This window comes from Xenopus laevis, chromosome 2S (genome assembly GCF_017654675.1).
Source record: "Xenopus laevis strain J_2021 chromosome 2S, Xenopus_laevis_v10.1, whole genome shotgun sequence".
NCBI classification, from domain to species: Eukaryota; Metazoa; Chordata; class Amphibia; order Anura; family Pipidae; genus Xenopus; species Xenopus laevis.
The window spans coordinates 29,136,091-29,152,761 of record NC_054374.1 but is presented as its reverse complement, the minus strand read 5'-3'; the positions used below and the strand labels follow the sequence as shown (position 1 = coordinate 29,152,761).

Sequence of the window (16,671 nt, the reverse complement as noted above, 5' to 3'; positions counted from 1 at the left end):
TCACATCTGGTCCATGTTTCCAGGTTCCCTGACATTGATCACTGACTTGGTGGTCTATTACTTGGCTGGATCCACTACCCAGGCAGCCAGTGGACAAATAATCTCAGCCATAAAGCAGGGTAGGACTGCTGCTTCCAATGTGGATCAGATAGGATATTTACAGCCACTGTGACAGAATGGTCTGTTATACAGATTGCTAGAATCTCAGCTGCCATAAAGCAGGGCAGGACTGCTGCTTCCAATGGGGATCAGATAAGCTCTGTGCTGCTACTGGGACAGAATGCTCTGTCATACAGATAGCTAGAATCTCAACTGCCATAAAGTAGGGCAGAACTGCTGCTCACAGTGATATAAAAGCCCCTATGACAGGTGAGACATGGGCAAGACAAGTGTGTAGCTGTATGGTTAAGAGGTCACTATTGGGCTACGTATACTGTTTATATGACTGGGCTGTATATATGAATGGGGGTTAGTGACAAAGGAGACGGTGAGCGGTGGGTCAGATGTAGGAATGTGCTGATGGCTGTTGGTTCTGGATGAGGTCATGTCGCTGTGCAGGGCCCCGTATAATCCCCTCACTGTTCCGGTAATCCCCTGCTCTGTGCGGTAAGTATTTAAGGGGCACATGGTGCTTGGGCATCTCACAGTTCTGAGTCCGGCTTCTCATCTGACTATGGATATCACCATTCAGCACCCCTGGTTCAAGCGCTCCCTGGGGCCCTTCTACCCCAACCGCCTGTTTGACCAGGTCTTTGGTGAGGGAATGTTTGACTTTGACCTGTTCCCCTTCATGTCCTCCACCATCAGCCCCTACTACAAGCAGAACCTCTCCAGAGGATACCTGGACTCTGGGATCTCTGAGGTGAGAACAAATGTCCAATAACTGCCTTCCCATTAACTCCCAATTGGCTTTCTATTAACTCCTAATTGCCTTCCCATTAACCCATAATAGCCTTCCAGTTACATGGACCCTGTGCCATTCCCTCTCCAATTGCAGTTCATTTACAACTCACAGATCCTACAGGAGCCTTTGGGGTCCCTGAGTCTGCAGGGGGTGACACATGCTGTATTAACTGGGGGTAATGGATAAGGAAGCTGGGAGTTAAAGGGACACATACTGTACCAGCTGGGAGTCATAGAGAAACACTTTGTGCCAGCTGGGAGTCATAGAGAAACGTTCTTTGCCAGCTGGGAGTCATAAAGAAACATCCTGTGCCAGCTGAGAGTCATAAAGAAACATTCTGTGCCATCTGGAAGTCATACAGAAACATTCTATCATACAGAAACATTCTGTGCCAGCTGGGAGTCATAGAGAAACATTATGTGCCAGCTGGGAGTCATAGAGAAACATTCTGTGCCAGCTGGGAGTCATAGAGAAACATTATGTGCCAGCTGGGCACACACAATGGCTTCTGTGCCAGTTAAGCTTTGGGTTTTAGTGGCAGCTTGGCGTTAACTATTCCAGTGCCAGTCGGGGATGAAACATCGGCTGACAGTGTTCTCACTATACGTGGTACTTGGGTGTTGGTGCCACATTTAAACCCACTTGTCCTGCAGGTGCGTTCAGACCGTGACCGTTTTGTCATTAACCTGGATGTGAAGCATTTCTCCCCTGAAGATCTGAGCGTCAAAGTCCATGATGACTTTGTAGAGATTCATGGGAAACACAACGAGCGACAGGTATGAAATGTTACTCACAGGTACATATTCTAGTCCCACTCACATACTCCTTGCCCCTCCCCCTGTTTGCTGCCATCAAAGTTCTTTAGTCCCACCCACTGCTTAAATTACATCAGTGGTCTTTAGATATTGTTTCAAGCCCCTGTTTGAGTCATGGGATATTAGTCTTTGGCAAGGGAGTGTGACTGTGGGATAGCAGGAATAGTAGGGAGAGATGGTGCCTATATAGTAGCAGTGGGATAATAGTCTCTGGGAAGGGAGTGTGGCTGTGGGATATCAGGTATAGTAGGGAGAGATGGTGCATATAGTAACAGTGGGAAAAATTTCTCTGGGAAGGGAGTGTGGCTGTAGAATAGCAGGTATAGTAGGGAGAGATGGTGCCTATAGTAGCGGTGGGATAATAGTCTCTGGGAAGGGAGTGTGGCTGTGGGATAGCAGGTATAGTAGGGAGAGATGGTGCCTATAGTAACAGTGGATAATAGTCTCTGGGAAGGGAGTGTGACTGTGGGATAGCAGGGGGAAACTAGAGGTAGTAAGTGCTTGTATTGATGTTTTGCAACCAACCTTTGGCCATTGTTGAACATTTCCCAGTGGCTACAAATAAATGAGAATCTATAACGGAGGCTTAGGTTGTGGTTCTGATGTACATAAATGATGGGTCAGCACAGAATGTTACTATGAGTGAAGGTGGTCCTGCTCAGCTGACCCTACACCAGTCTGTACTTACCTGTCCCTGATTCAGGCTGTGCCAGTAACAAAGGGCCTAATTAATGGGTCTCACCCCCCCAGGATGATCACGGATACATCTCCCGAGAATTCCATCGCCGATATCGCCTTCCTTCCAATATGGATCAGAACTCTGTGAGCTGCACTCTGTCTGCGGACGGGATCCTCACTTTCTTCGGTCCCAAACTGCAATCCAACATGGACTCCAGCCACAGCGATAGGACCATTCCTGTGTCCAAGGAGGAGAAATCAGGCTCATCCTCCTAAAGGCCTGGCCCCTTGGCCCAATCTCTCTGTGCTGCCCCCGGTGCTTCCTCTGGAGCCCCCTGAGATACATACTCCTGTGTGTGGGAAGGTGGGGCTAGCGCTTAATAAAGAGTTCTGACTATCAGCTCTGTCTCCTATTCATTCTCTTGGATCTGTAACATTGTATTGTGTCCCTCAGCAGCGCAGGGGTAGAGAGGGGGATGTCTGGGGCAGGGAGTGGGGTTCATGGGCACGGTGAGGGGTGTGCAGAAAAGAGAGTGGGGTTCATGGGGCAGGGTGAGGGGTGTGCAGGGCAGAGTGGGGTGCATGGGGCGGGGCAGGCGGGATGTGCAGGGCAGAAAGTGGGTGCATGGGGCAGGATGAGGGGGTGTGCAGGCAGAGTGGGTGCATGGGGCGGGGCAGGCGGGATGTGCAGGGCAGAAAGTGGGGTGCATGGGGCAGGATGAGGGGGGGTGCAGGGCAGAGAGTGGGGTGCAGATGTACTGATGGTACTATGAATAAACACATCACAATCAATGAGAACTAGTCAGAGGTTTCTACCTTCTATCAAGTTGACAGTTTCCTGGGCTGCTCAGTGCCAGGCTGGTGGCCAACCTGCTTTATGGGCATCTAATGCCATGTCACATTGTCTTATTGTACCTGGCAGTAGATTTGGCAGCTTAGTTATATTGGCACACATCTCACCAGTGATCTTCTACACCAGAACCCGGGTACCCACTGTGCCAGGTTTCTGCTTGTTCAGCTGGTTACACAGACCTGTGGCAGCTTATTGACTCGTGTATAGACCTTCCTGACCAATATCCATCAAGCAGACCTCTTCTGATAGTGTCACCCCCTTGCTCCAAGTTATTTCCAACAGATTAGGCTCCTCCCCATCAACCCCCCATGTATCCTGTGTATCAGATTTAAAAGCATGATGGCCCCCAGTAATCATGACTAGAAGTGCCAGGAGTTCCCTTATTCCACCACGACTGTCTGACCCAGCCACGCCGACTGTCACCTCTCACCTCTCATCAGCCCAAATGGTTCTCCCCCTTGTACCCCTAAAAGTGCCACAGTTCTATTGTGAGCAGAACAAACCCAGGAACTGACAAAGTGTCACATTTTCCCACTGGCAACTGACATTGTGACTGGTTGGAAAGAATTAATTACTGGCAGCAGAAAAAACTGACCATGTGCAACTAATCTCCTGCCACGGCCCTAAATGGAAAATAAAGCACCAATTGAACAAAATATACAAAAATAATTTATTGCGTCAGTTTTGCTTAGCGTATAAATAGCGCTGGGGCAATTACACAGTAACAGCCCCAGTCAGTGCCATGGAGCCCCGTTGTACATTCCTCTGCTCATCGCTGGAACAGATAAAGTGCATGTGACAGGGAGAGTGGGAATAACATGTGGGAGCCATTATTTGGGAGTACAAACAGACGGGACATATTGCTGTAGACCCACTGAGCTGGGAATTTTGTGTCCCAAATACTGCCCTTACCATATAGCCACAGAGCTTACAATCTAATTCTGTGCCAAAATACTGTCTACATAAAGTAAAAGAGATCCCCTCATCTGTCTGTGCCCTGATTCACAGAGTTTGCAGTCACATTGTGTTCCCAAAAACTGGCCCCACCACCTCTGATCTTATGGGAATTACAATCATATTCTGTACCCAAATATTGCCCCCTAGACACAATGGGACCCCTTCATCTCTCTTTACCCCTAACCCTTAGAGCTTACTATTGCAGTCTGTGCCCAAATACTGCCCCCCAGACAAAGTGGGACCCCTTCATCTTTCCATACCCCTAACCCTTAGAGCTTACTATTGTAGTCTGTGCCCAAATACTGCCCCCCCCAGACAAAGTGGGACCCCTTCATCTCTCTTTACCCCTAACCCTTAGAGCTTACTATTGCAGTCTCTGCCCAAATACTGCCCCCCAGACAAAGTGGGACCCCTTCATCTCTCTTTACCCCTAACACTTAGAGCTTACTATTGTAGTCTGTGCCCAAATACTGCCCCCCCCAGACAAAGTGGGACCCCTTCATCTCTCCATACCTCTAACTATTAGAGCTAACTATTGTAGTCTGTGCCCAAATACTGCCCCCAGACTAAGTGGGAGCCCTAGGTCCATGTATTGTCATGGTGTAAAGCTGAGATAGTGCATGATGCGCTGCATTCACAAGACAGACAGTTCATTCTGGGGCCCCGCCAGTAACAGTGGGGTCCCCATATTGCTACATGTGAGCCAACTCTGTCAGTTCAGCCTCAGTCACAACCAATTGTTCCAGTAGAAAACACTATATTGCTTGTTCGAAAATCTGTGCTTTGATTGGATCAGTTGCACGTCTGGAGCCCTTCGCCAGGCTGTAGTGTGTGCCAAGTCTCTCGTCCATCCCTGTGTGCCCTTCTCTATGCCATGAGGACACAGCTGTGGGTCCCTGCCCTCTGAGGGGCTACCTGTACACTGCAGTCTGTGTTACACGGTGTGAGGATCTGGCCTCTGACCTGTAGGGGGTGCCCCAGAGCCACGCTGCCCTTGTAGGAAAAAGAAAGGAGTGGGCTGGAATGGGCACTGGAGTCCTGAGGCAGCAGCAGGGCACAGTCGGGCAACTTGGGGCTTGGGGGGGAAAGTGTAATTTGGAGGAGCCTAAGAGAGACAAACATTGCACATTAATACCCCAGAGAGGATGGAGGGGCCACAAACACACAATATTGTCATTACTCTCAAACTTAAAAGGAAACACAAAAACACAGGACTGTCCCAGGAATAAACAGGGAGCCCCATAACCACATGCTCCCTGCCCCCCAATAAATCTTAAAAACAAACAATGTGTGAAACCGGTAATTCCCCCAACCCCGTCACATAATATCCCCCGAAATGAATCCCAGGGAGCTGCTCACCGCTGTTGCTGCTGCAGAACATCTTGCAGGAAGTCTTTGGGTTCCCTCCCATTTTGTGGGGGGCTGTGGGAGTTGTGAGTGCAGCGCACCACGCAATGTCGGTTCACAGCACGAATCTTACTGAGACTGAAGAGCCCTCGGACTCGCACAGACTTGCGCAATTGCCGCAGAGCAATGGCACCTGTCACACAGAAGGGAAGCAATGAATGGGTGCCCAAGGTAACTTTTCCCACCCTACGGACCCACCCACTCCCAGCATCAGGGAAGGGGCTTAAAGGAACAGGTAAAGTGAACATATTGGGGATACTATTACACAGTATAGGGCAACCCCAGAATAGAAGAGATGGTGGGCCGCAGGGGAAAAGCAGAATGGCTGCACCTTCAAGGGGGACCCGAGGGTCAAACTTATGGAGCACACAGGGTTAATAAGGGGCTCTTAACCTGAGTGAAAGAGGGTCAGACTTATGGAGCACACAGGGTTAATAAGGGGCACTTACCCTGAGTGAGAGAGGTATCCGATGCTCTTCGTCCCTCCTGGAAGGTGATGGGAAGGAGTCCGTTTGGTGCCACTGAACTCTGAGCCTGTAGGACTGGAGTGGCAGAGTGTGCGCTCAGTGGGGTAGGGCAGCAAGTCTCATGGGGCCCGGTGGGCACTGGTATCCAGGGGGGCAAAGAGAAGCTCTCTGGACTGTGAAAAGCAGAAGGACCTGACGGGAACAGAAGAGGAATATATAATGTTATGGGGCTGACATGGACTAATGTGAGTGTGAGGGACATGAGGGAGAGAAGATGTAAGTGTGAGACAGTGAGGGAGAGATGTGAGGCTATAAATGTGAGTGTGAGGGAGAGATGTGAGTGTGAGACTGTGAGGAAGATATGTGAGTGTGAGACTGACAGGGATATGTATACTGAGTGTGAGTGAGTAATGTGAGGGAGGAGTATGAGGAGACAGTTACCTGGAACAACCTTTAGGATTTCCTTCTGTAACTTTGGTTCCTCACAGGGTGGGGGGCCCTGGATCAGAGTGGGGGGTCCCTGAGCAGCACATGAGCTCCCAACACAGGGGGTCTCTTCCAGATACAACATGGACTGCAAATAGAGCAAGTAACCCATGTGACTCTTCTGTCTGCCATTAAGGGTTAAGTCTTATCCTCACCCTCACACCACAATATTCCTTTGAGCCCCATATATCTATATATACACCCCCACCTGTTTGCCCCAGACTCACCTGTAATGGGAAGCTGAGGCCACAGTCACAGTCCATGGGTGCTGCCTGAGGGTTGCACACTAGCGGGCTCCCAGATGTGCCAAGGGGGAGTACCTGAGGGGTAAAAGAGGTTCAAGGTCAGAACTGACACCATTCCTAGGCCTCCTGCACCCACACTGCCTCAATTACTACATACCTATCTGCATGCACCATTTAGCAACCAAAGTATACCCCAGGTGTGTTACTGTAAATAAGGCATCCAGATGAGCCAAAGAGGGTACAGACACTGCCCAGGCCCCACTCTTTTACAAAAGCAGCCTCCTGGCACTCATGGGCACATTCCCTCCCCGACAGTGCTGAGTAGCAAACAAGCTCTGCCCCCTGACACTTACGTTATTACTGGTAGGTGGCACTGGAGAAGGGGGTGTAGGGGTACAAAGTCGGGGTTCCTGAAGTCTCTCAAGCAGCAGTAAGTAAATAGCAGCGTAGTGATTGTAACTGTTGTTGTGTAGAGCCTGCAGGGAAGGGAGAGGCATCAGCAACACAGGAACTCAGTCTACGTGCACAACATAGGGTGCAGATGGCACAATCTACAGTTGGACTCTATATTTCTGTCCCACTACATACGAGGCCAAGCCAGGAGCAGCACACATGGTGCACACAAATATCTCACCTGCAGGGTGCGCTCTCGGTCAATGCCCAGACTCTGCATGATACTGAGAACCTGCAGACAGGGCTGAGCTGGGGAGAGGGTATCGTACAGTGGAGGCTGGTAGTTGCCCATCTGTACCCACCGATGCTGCTTTATCTGGGCGATAGTCAGTCGCTTTGCTGGGTCCACAACCAACATCCGCCGAATCAGAGACTCACAGTCTGATGGGACAAGGAGAGACACTGGTGAGTGGGCATCAAGGGAGAAGGGACTGACCAGTGAAGGGCAGTGAGTCTGTGGGTGGGACTAGGGAACTCTGATGGACAGCTTCAGGGGAAGGGGCAGGGAGTCTGTCACAAATAAATTTGACCCTGATGGGATGATGCCCTCCTCAGCTACAAGGAAAATAAATCCCCCTGTATGGATCAATATGAATGGCCGCACTCACCCTGAGACATGAAGTATGGGATTCGGAATCTCCCCTCCAGGACCCTCTGGCGCAGGGTGGGCAGGTTGGGTGCATCAAACGGGAATGTGCCACAAATCAAGGCATACAGTACTACCCCCAAACTCTGTGCCAGTGGGAGAGAAATGGGAAAGGATGAGTGTCAGTGACAAGCCACATGGCAACAATGGATTTGTAGGGTCATACCTACGGACAGACACAGTCACTCACCCAGATATCAAGGGGTGGCCCCTGGTATTCTTGCCCCTGGAAGACTTCTGGTGCAGCGTATGGTGGGCTCCCGCACCATGTGTTTAGTGCTTGCCCTTCTCTATAGAAGTTTCCAAATCCAAAGTCTTGTGGGGGGGGATAAAAAAAAACTTGTTAGTCACACTTGCTCCTGCTCTCCCCATTCTCCATAGCCAATTAGTTTGTCTCTATGTCCCACTCCAGTCTATAGATCATTGTGGCCCCTTGTCTCCACCCTCCTGTGGCCCCCTTGTCCCCATTCTCCCCTGTGGCCCCTCACCTGCCAGCTTAAGGTCCATGTTCTCAGTGAGCAGCAGGTTCTCAGTCTTCAGGTCCCTATGGACCACACTGTTTGAGTGACAGAACTCAACGGCTGAGAGGATCTGCAGGAACTTATGTCTGGCCTCCTCCTCTGTCAGGCGCCCCCTTGCCGTCAGGTAATCTGGGGAGGGGAAGAAATCTCGTCACTCTTATGTGAAACCCCCACCCTGCAGCATTCCCAGGGGCACCAACTCAGAATTCCATGAATATCATGTGGGTGCAGCAGTGGGTCCAACCCGACACTGGTGATTACAGAGAGCACTTTCCGGAGTATCAACCCTTTATCCATGTGCATGGGGGGGGGGGCTCTGTAGGTGCTGGGGCTACAGTATGACACCCAATTAGCCCTATACATAAGGGGGGGTTTCGGTGCTGGGGCTATAGTATGACACCCAATGAGCCCTATGCATAAGGGGGGGGGGTGTAGGTGCTGGGGCTACAGTATGACACCCAATTAGCCCTATGCATGGGGGTGGGGGTAGTCAGAGATGGGTAAGGGAGGGCAGCTCTGTAGGGGCTGAAGCACTCACCAAACAGCTCCCCATTTTTGGCGTATTCAGTTACAATGTAGATCATGTCTTTGGTCTCCATCACCTGCACAGAAACCAAAGTTAGTATAGTACCTGTATTCCTTGTGAGTGAGCTTTATGTAAGTGAGCTTTATGTAAGTGAGCTTTATGTAAGTGAGCTTTATGTGAGTGAGCTTTATGTGAGTGAGCTTTATGTGAGTGTGAATGAGCTTTATGTAAGTGTGAGTGAGCTTTATGTAAGTGTGAGTGAGCTTTATGTAAGTGTGAGTGAGCTTTATGTAAGTGTGAGTGAGCTTTATGTAAGTGTGAGTGAGCTTTATGTAAGTGAGCCTCACCTGGTAGAGTCGGATTATGTGCGGGTGTTTGAGTTTCTTCATAATTTCCACTTCTCTGTAAATCTTCTCCAGATTGCCGGGATCCAGGCGAGTTTTATCTATGATTTTTATAGCGACCTTGGGAGAAGAACAGCCCACAGTCACACATACACTTCCACCTGCACCAACAGCAGCAGCGTATGGACCAAACGTGACACACTCAGATATCAACCCCATAAATACCCTGCTGCACCCACCTGTGTGTTAGTGACCCGGTGCTGCGCCAGTTTCACTACAGCAAAGTTCCCTTTCCCAAGAGTCTCCTTAATATCATAGAACCCGACTCGGAGGGGCCGGCAGGGGGGGGCCACAGCACCGCAGCTCTCTCTCGTGATCCCCATGTCTGCTGCACATAAAGGGGAGTCAGTGTCTCATCTGGGGCAGCAGCGCAGGCAGGAGAGGGGTCATATTAGGATAGAGGGGCAGGTAGAAAGGCGAGTGGGTGACACAGGGACAGTGAGACAATGCGGGGGAGTCAGTGTGGCAGGGGCAGTTATTAATATTATACGGGGCAGTTAGAGGACACTGAGGGCAGATAACAGGGGGCAGTTATTAGGGCACAGGGGCAGGAGAAATGGGGGAGACACAGGGACAGGGGGAGATTAGGCAGCGGTACGTACCGGTAGGAGGGTGCGTAGGGGGTCGGAGTGCCCGACAGCAGAGGGGAATCAGTTAGACGGTGGCGGGTTCCCCAGTCCAGTATGAGTGTCAGACGGACTGGCTCATACTTTCCTATCTGTTTCCCTGGCCGCCTGTTCCTTCGTCACATGTACCCAATTCGCTCATCTCCCTGACACGCCCCCGGGTCCCGCCCCTTGTTCCTCAGCATTGACGTCATTCTCGCGTCAAGCCTCCCCGCACCCCGCCCTGTTGCCAGGAGACCTCGGGTTCTGACGCGCGCCATAATGTCCCAGTCCCCATAGCAACCAAGCAATGACGTACAGAGCCAGCTGGCCGGGCATTCCACAGGTTTCAGTTTCAGGGCAAGGCACATGCGCAGTTTGGCAGTGGAGGAATTCCCTGCTGGTAGAAGGGTGTAATTATATCTGCGACTCCTGTCGTTAGTCTGAACGCACTGCATGATGAGGAGGCTGTTCTTATCTCCGAGATCTCTGTCTACCCCCCTTCCCCTCCGCTCACATCACCTGCCCATCCACCTCATCGTGACATCAGCGAGCCAGTCAGACACGTCATTCCCGCCGCCTCACCCCCAGCTGGAAACCTTCCCTGTAACTGTGTCACCGGCCCATGCCTGTCCCCTTTTGATACTGCTGTGTCCCGACTCCCTCCCCCCTAGTGATATACATCTGCCATCATTATCCCCGACAATATCTGCCCCTTCCCCCCTCACAGATTGAATATCTGCCCCTTCCCCCCTCACTGACTGAATATCTGCCCCTTCCCCTCTCACTGACTGAATATCTGTCCCTTCCCCCCTCACTGACTGAATATCTGCCCCTTCCGCCCTCACTGACTGAATATCTGCCCCCCCATTGACTGAATATCTACCCCCCCATTGACTGAATATCTACCCCTTTCCCCCTCACTGACTGAATATTTGTCCCCCCATTGACTGAATATCTACCCCTTTCCCCTCACTGACTGAATATTTGTCCCCCCATTGACTGAATATCTACCCCTTTCCCCTCACTGACTGAATATATGTTCTTTCCACCCTCGCTGACTATCTGCCCCCCCCCTATTGACTGAATATCTACTCTTTTCCTCCTCACTGACTGAATATTTGCCCCTTTCCCCATCTCTGTCTGAATATCTTCCCCTTCCCCCTCACTGACTGAATATCTGCCCCTTTCCCCATCACTTACTGAATATTTGCCCTTTCCCCTATCTCTGACTGAATATCTGCCCTTTCCCCCTCACCGACTGAATAGCTGCAATTTCTCCCCTCACTGACTGAATATCTGAGCCTTCCCCCATTAATGACTCTATATCTGCCCCTTCCCCCATTACTGACTGTATATCTGCACCTCACCCTCTCTCAGCTGAATATGTACCACACTCCTGTGCAGGGATTCACTGATTGCTGGTGGGAATAAGTGGGGGTACGGGCAGGGGTCATCTGTGCTGGGACTCAGACTGTAGGGGTGCAGAATAATGAGCACTGTATGTTTGGCAGGAGCCCCCCCTAACTGGTAGAAGGTGTGGTACAGCCAATGCCCTGGATGGCCAAGCTCAGTGCCACCAAACACAATTCTCCACCTCTTGTTTCTCTTGTACCCCGAGGTTAGTTAGTGGCACATATAAAGCTGGGAACTTGCCTTCTGCTCTGTGCCTTCATCTTCCCTTGGCATGAGGGCATCACTGCCTCACCAGCTGCCCGTACATGACTAAATTTGATTGGGCACTTTGGCCAATTTTGCGTCTGGAGACTCGTGGCCTGTTGCAGGGATATTCCCAACAATAATCATGAGTCCACCAGAAGCAAAACATGATCCAGCCTGATAAAAGAACAATGGGAAGGTAAGTGTACCTGCTGCCCTGTTCTCATTCACTCACTCTTACTGCCTGGGGGTATTGAGCTCATGTCATTCTCTTTGGATTTACTCCTTGTTACCCCAATGGATTTAGCACAATACCCCGTGCATTGACCTCTTGCTACCCTTGTGTATTATTGAACTCTTGTTACCCCAGTGCATTTGCCTCTTGCCACTACCCATTGAATGCATTGCTTGTGTGTGCCCCTGCTGATGTATTTTTAGGGGTTCAGTAAAAGGACTGATTGGGTGTATTTTCTCATGGAGGCAAGATTGAGGCGCATGGGGAAATCTGGGCTGAATAGAGGGGTTACCTACTCCTCCTGTCCTAAATGTTGTCCCAGGTTACTTGCACAGTTCTGGTTCCCTAGAGCAGTCCCTTTCCTTATCGAATACCCACTCCCACAGTGTCATTCCATTAGGCTTAACCCTTTGTGCACTGTCAGGTGTAATTTGTACTGCCCGACACTGACCATTTGGGCTAGTCCCACTGTGCAATTAGATAGCACCTGTGGAAAGCTAAACGCTACTCATTCAACGGATTGGCCCAGCTTAATATAAGGTGGTTTAGGTTGGGCAATGACTAGGGATGGGCGAATTTCACCCGTTTCGTTTCGCCAAAAATTTGCTGCCGGCGAAATGTTGCCGACTGAATCCAGGTGAATCCAAGTGAATCCAAATGAATCCGTGTCCAATGGTGTCTCATTCCATACAAAGGGTAGTGAGCTGCTCAGCCAACCAACTGTCCAAACTAAATGCCAGCTGCCCATAACCATTGTTTTGGAGTATGTGCAATCTCTATTGCTATGGCAGTGTGTGCACTATAGGAGTCAGACTTACTGATCCACCATTTGTCTGATGCGATCTGGACTTTCATGGAATCATGAAACAGTAACCAGCAGACGATCCAATAAATCACATTCATATATAGAAACATGAAACCACAATAAACCAATAGTCTCAATAATCAACATTGTCTGTGACAACACAGTTCAGGTATGTACTCATATAAAGAGGTGTGAAATCACAGGGTGCCACATAGAGAGGGTGCAACACCACAAACTAAGTTATGACCTAAGAGTTGTGTGACATCACATGTAGGAGGACGATGTCACAGGTCTTTCTCCAGCACTTTCACTTCTTCAAGTAGCTCACAAGCCACACACTGCAGCTCACGATTCTGATTCTTGGACAGAAGAACCCCCCCCCCCCCACACACACACACTGCAGCTGCTTGCACTGGAGCTACAGCAGGAATGGTCTGGACTGGATCTTCTCTTCCTGGGGTATGGAGTGCTGGATCAGAGTGTAACCCCTCCCCCTCAGCGGTGCCAACTCTCCTGTGGGGTGTGCCTACTAAGTAGACATGAAATTAGAACAAAATTACTAGCACACAAGGCTTGGTTATGCAGGATAAATCCTTGCTTTATTCATAGTGTGGAAGTGCAATGTTTCGGGGCCACGCCCCTTTCTCAAGCATACAGAACCCGTGAAATGTAAATAGGGTAATCAATTAAAAAAAAATTGCATATATAAAAAAGATTTGCATACATACAAAATATATAAACATTGTGGCAGTATATACAATAAACCCCCTAAAGTAGAAAGGTGATAATGACCAATAAGTCCAATAAATTCTTTTCAATACGAAGATATTGCAAAAAAGTCCAAGTGAAAAATAGTTCGTGAAAAAATTGACAAGGTCCTTATAAAGTCAATGTGAATTGCTAATGTACAATAAAAAAAACCTGTGAGCAGCAATAGCCACTATAGAGAATAAATGTAACAATGTAACAAGAAGGATATCAGGAAATAAATTGGCAATTAATGTAGCAACTTGTAATTACAGATTAGATACAAAGTATATAATTCACCCTGTATGAATAGGAAAAGGGAACATGGAGTTTTACCTAGCCCTGGATGATTATCGAAGAGGTTCTCTTGTCTTGAGTGTGTGACCGCGGTAAGGACCATGATGAATCATCTTGCAGCGGCTTGGTCTTGCTTTAACTCCTGGGAAGTCTATACAGCCCTCACACCTGCTGGTGGCTTCCTGAGTGTGTGACAGCGGTAAGCTAAACGCTATTTTGAGCTATTTTTTGTGTACTTCGTCTAGGGAATAGTCCAAATTCCATTTGAGTTTGAAAAAAATTAGAAAATTCAAATATCGAAATGTATCATGTACTGTCTCTTTAAAAATTAGACTTCGACCATTTGCCATCTAAAACCTGCCCAATTGCTGTTTTAGCTTATGGGGGACCTCCTAGAACCTATTTGCAGTCAATTGGTGGACTTTGAAAAATCGACGTTTTTTTGGGAGAAAAGCTTCAAATCGAATTCGATTGAATGCGCAATTCCTTCGATTCACCCGAATACGGACCTATTCCACCAAAAAAAAACTTCCACTTGATTTCAGTTGGTCTTTTTAAATTCGAATTTCAAAGTTTTTTTCAATTTGAAATCCAACGCTTGGTAAATATGCCCCTAGGTGCTTGTTCTTTTTTCCAGACAATCGTATGTATGCGATATATGTTAGTTCCATTTTTTGGTTGTATCTCCAGGTGATAATAATAGTTGGGATGCACCAAATCCACTATTTTGGATTCGGCCGAACCCCTGAATCCTTTGTGAAAGAATCGGCCGAATACCATATGCAAATTAGGGGTCTGAAGGGGAAAACATTTTTTACTTCCTTGTTTTCTGACAAAAAGTCACGTGATTTCCCTCCCCTAATTTGCATATGCAAATTAGGGCTTGGATTCGGTTCGGCCTGGCAGAAGGATTCGCCCGAATCCTGCTGAAAAAAGCCGAATCCTGGCCGAATCCCGAACCGAATCCTGGATTCGGTGCATCCCTAAATAATAGCTCATATGAAAATTGGTAGAGTTATCATGGGATATTTGTTTGTGTTCATCATTACCATGGTACTAGCATAGAACAATTAACAATTTATCTTTACAACAGATTAAAATTGATGGGATCACCTCTCAAAGTACTTAAAGTTATTAATCCTCTGCCTTACTATATATATTGAGGATTATCATACTTCCAAAGGGGTTAGTAAACTCTTGTCTTTTTTTTCCCCCCGGGTTCCACTATCTAAGACAGGAGTGCCCATACTAATGAGGGGGTCTACTTTTGGGGGCATATTTATCAAGGGTCGAATTACGATTTGTATAAACTTCGAATTCAAAAAGACCATACTAAATTAAGTTGAAGTTTTTTTTTGGTCGAATAGGTCAGTTTTCAATCGAATAGCTCCGTATTTGGCCGAATTCAAATCGTACGAATCAAAGTAATATCGCATTTGATCAAATTTGAATCAAAGTTTTTCCCAGGAAAAACTTTGATTTTTCAAAGTCCACCAATTGACTCCAAATAGGTTCTAAGAGGTCCCCCATAGGCTAAAACAGCAATTCGGCAGGTTTTAGATGGCGAATGGTCGAAGTCAAATTTTTAAAGAGACAGTACATGATAAATTTCGATATTCTCATTTTTTTAGTCGAAGTACACAAAAAAATAGCTCGAAATTCGTTTTTTTTCCCTTCGAAAATTCACCTCGAACTTTGATAAAGCTGCCCCTTAGTGATGTTCTCCCATTGTGATCGACATCCATAAAAACATTGTTAGCATTCTGTTCCAATGAAAACATTAATTCAATATTGTATTGATTTATGAGCAAATGTATATTGCTAGGTTTTACTAAACAACTATTTATTATGAAACTTTAATAAATAAACGGTAATGAATATCTTAATGAAAAGAATGAAACAGGAGGGTGATTTAGACAAGCTGTTTGTTGACAGTGTCTTGAGATCTACTGATCACCAGCTAAAGGTCTACTGGTAGATCTCGATCTACCTTTTGGGCACCCCTGTTCTAAGACATTCGTGTCAACATGTCAGTATGGGGTTCTCTGTTAAAATATTCTGGATCTACAAATGACATCTGAAAATACACAGTGATCTTTATTAAAGGGGCTGATGTTGAAATAAGGTTGCCTTTGGTCTCAGTTGGTTATTCTGACATGATGGGGGTTGGCAGTGGTCTGCACAGTGTTTCCTAATGATCCCTCCCTAATATGTAAGCTTGTTAAATCCCACTGGTGCCCACTGCCCTGTGAAGGAACAGGAAAACTGAAACGCAAATAATACTTACCGAGATTTTCATTTCCTGGACTGAAACATGGCAGTGGGCACCAGGCTTCTCGACCCTAGTGAGGAGAATTGTTTTCAGTCAATGAGGGTGGGGCGGAGTGGGGTTGCCACCTTTTCTGGAAAAAAAATACTGTGCTTTCTTAGGGTTAAAAAAAATTGACCGGCCAGTGGTGGGGGCGGAACGTGATGCAAAAAGGGACAGATCCATTTAAGGTGTGATGCAAAAGGGGTGGATCCATTGAGGTGCACCAAAAAAGGGGCGGATCCACATGGGGTGGCATCACAAAAGGGGCGGGGACACCGCCAGAAGCCGATGAAAATGTACATTTTCATCGGCGCGTAAGGAATTTTGTAAATGGTATTACAAATGACCAGCAGCTACATTGCCAATAAATCTGTAATACCGGCCCCGGCAGGTGTTTTACCGGCTAGGCCGGTAAAATACCGGCCGGCTGGTAACCCTATCCTCTCTATATATTTATCTTTTTTTCCCTATCAATAACATTGGGATCAGCCATCATTTTTACCGGCCAGTTGGCAACCCCAAGCGGGAGCCAAATTTATTGATTGCTTGCTAATTACGGTCACGTGATAGGCGTTAACCCAATGGTGCCCACTGCCATGTATTAGTCCAGGAAACTAAAATCTCGGTAAGTATGATTTGATTTTCAGTTT

At 48.0% G+C, this 16,671-nt stretch overlaps 2 protein-coding genes across 3 annotated transcripts; one reads left to right on the top strand and one right to left on the bottom strand.

Moving 5' to 3' along the window:
* Positions 1-646: 646 nt before the first annotated feature.
* cryaa.S (crystallin alpha A S homeolog) lies at positions 647-2,796 on the top strand. The gene is given in 3 exon segments (NM_001085871.1): positions 647-862; positions 1,558-1,680; positions 2,470-2,796. Coding segments are annotated over 3 exon segments (516 nt in total). The 5' UTR covers positions 647-673; the 3' UTR covers positions 2,674-2,796.
* Positions 2,797-3,906: 1,110 nt separating this feature from the next.
* sik1.S (salt inducible kinase 1 S homeolog) lies at positions 3,907-10,140 on the bottom strand. Of its 2 annotated transcripts, none has more exons than XM_018249017.2 (14): positions 9,965-10,140; positions 9,542-9,690; positions 9,306-9,422; positions 8,971-9,034; positions 8,400-8,561; positions 8,102-8,226; positions 7,874-7,997; positions 7,447-7,646; positions 7,166-7,288; positions 6,795-6,887; positions 6,523-6,655; positions 6,064-6,273; positions 5,567-5,747; positions 3,907-5,312 (listed from the first exon to the last, which is right to left on the bottom strand). In XM_018249017.2, the coding sequence occupies exons 2-14, from the start codon at positions 9,683-9,685 to the stop codon at positions 5,075-5,077; spliced, it is 1,914 nt and encodes a 637-aa protein (XP_018104506.1). In that variant the 5' UTR covers positions 9,686-9,690; positions 9,965-10,140; the 3' UTR covers positions 3,907-5,074. The 2 variants fall into 2 exon arrangements, with proteins under 2 accessions (XP_018104506.1, XP_018104505.1); XM_018249016.2 differs by having other exon boundaries at positions 9,542-9,687.
* Positions 10,141-16,671: the final 6,531 nt, after the last annotated feature.

Coding starts and splice junctions, on each gene's coding strand:
- sik1.S (XM_018249017.2), bottom strand. CDS start 9,685: ATGGGGATCACGAGAGAGAGCTGCGGTGCTGTGGCCCCCCCCTGCCGG. Junction 7,647..7,873: donor CCCATACTTCATGTCTCAGG/GTGAGTGCGGCC, acceptor TTGTCCCATCAG/ACTGTGAGTCTCTGATTCGG. Junction 6,888..7,165: donor TGCCACCTACCAGTAATAAC/GTAAGTGTCAGG, acceptor TTTACCCCTCAG/GTACTCCCCCTTGGCACATC.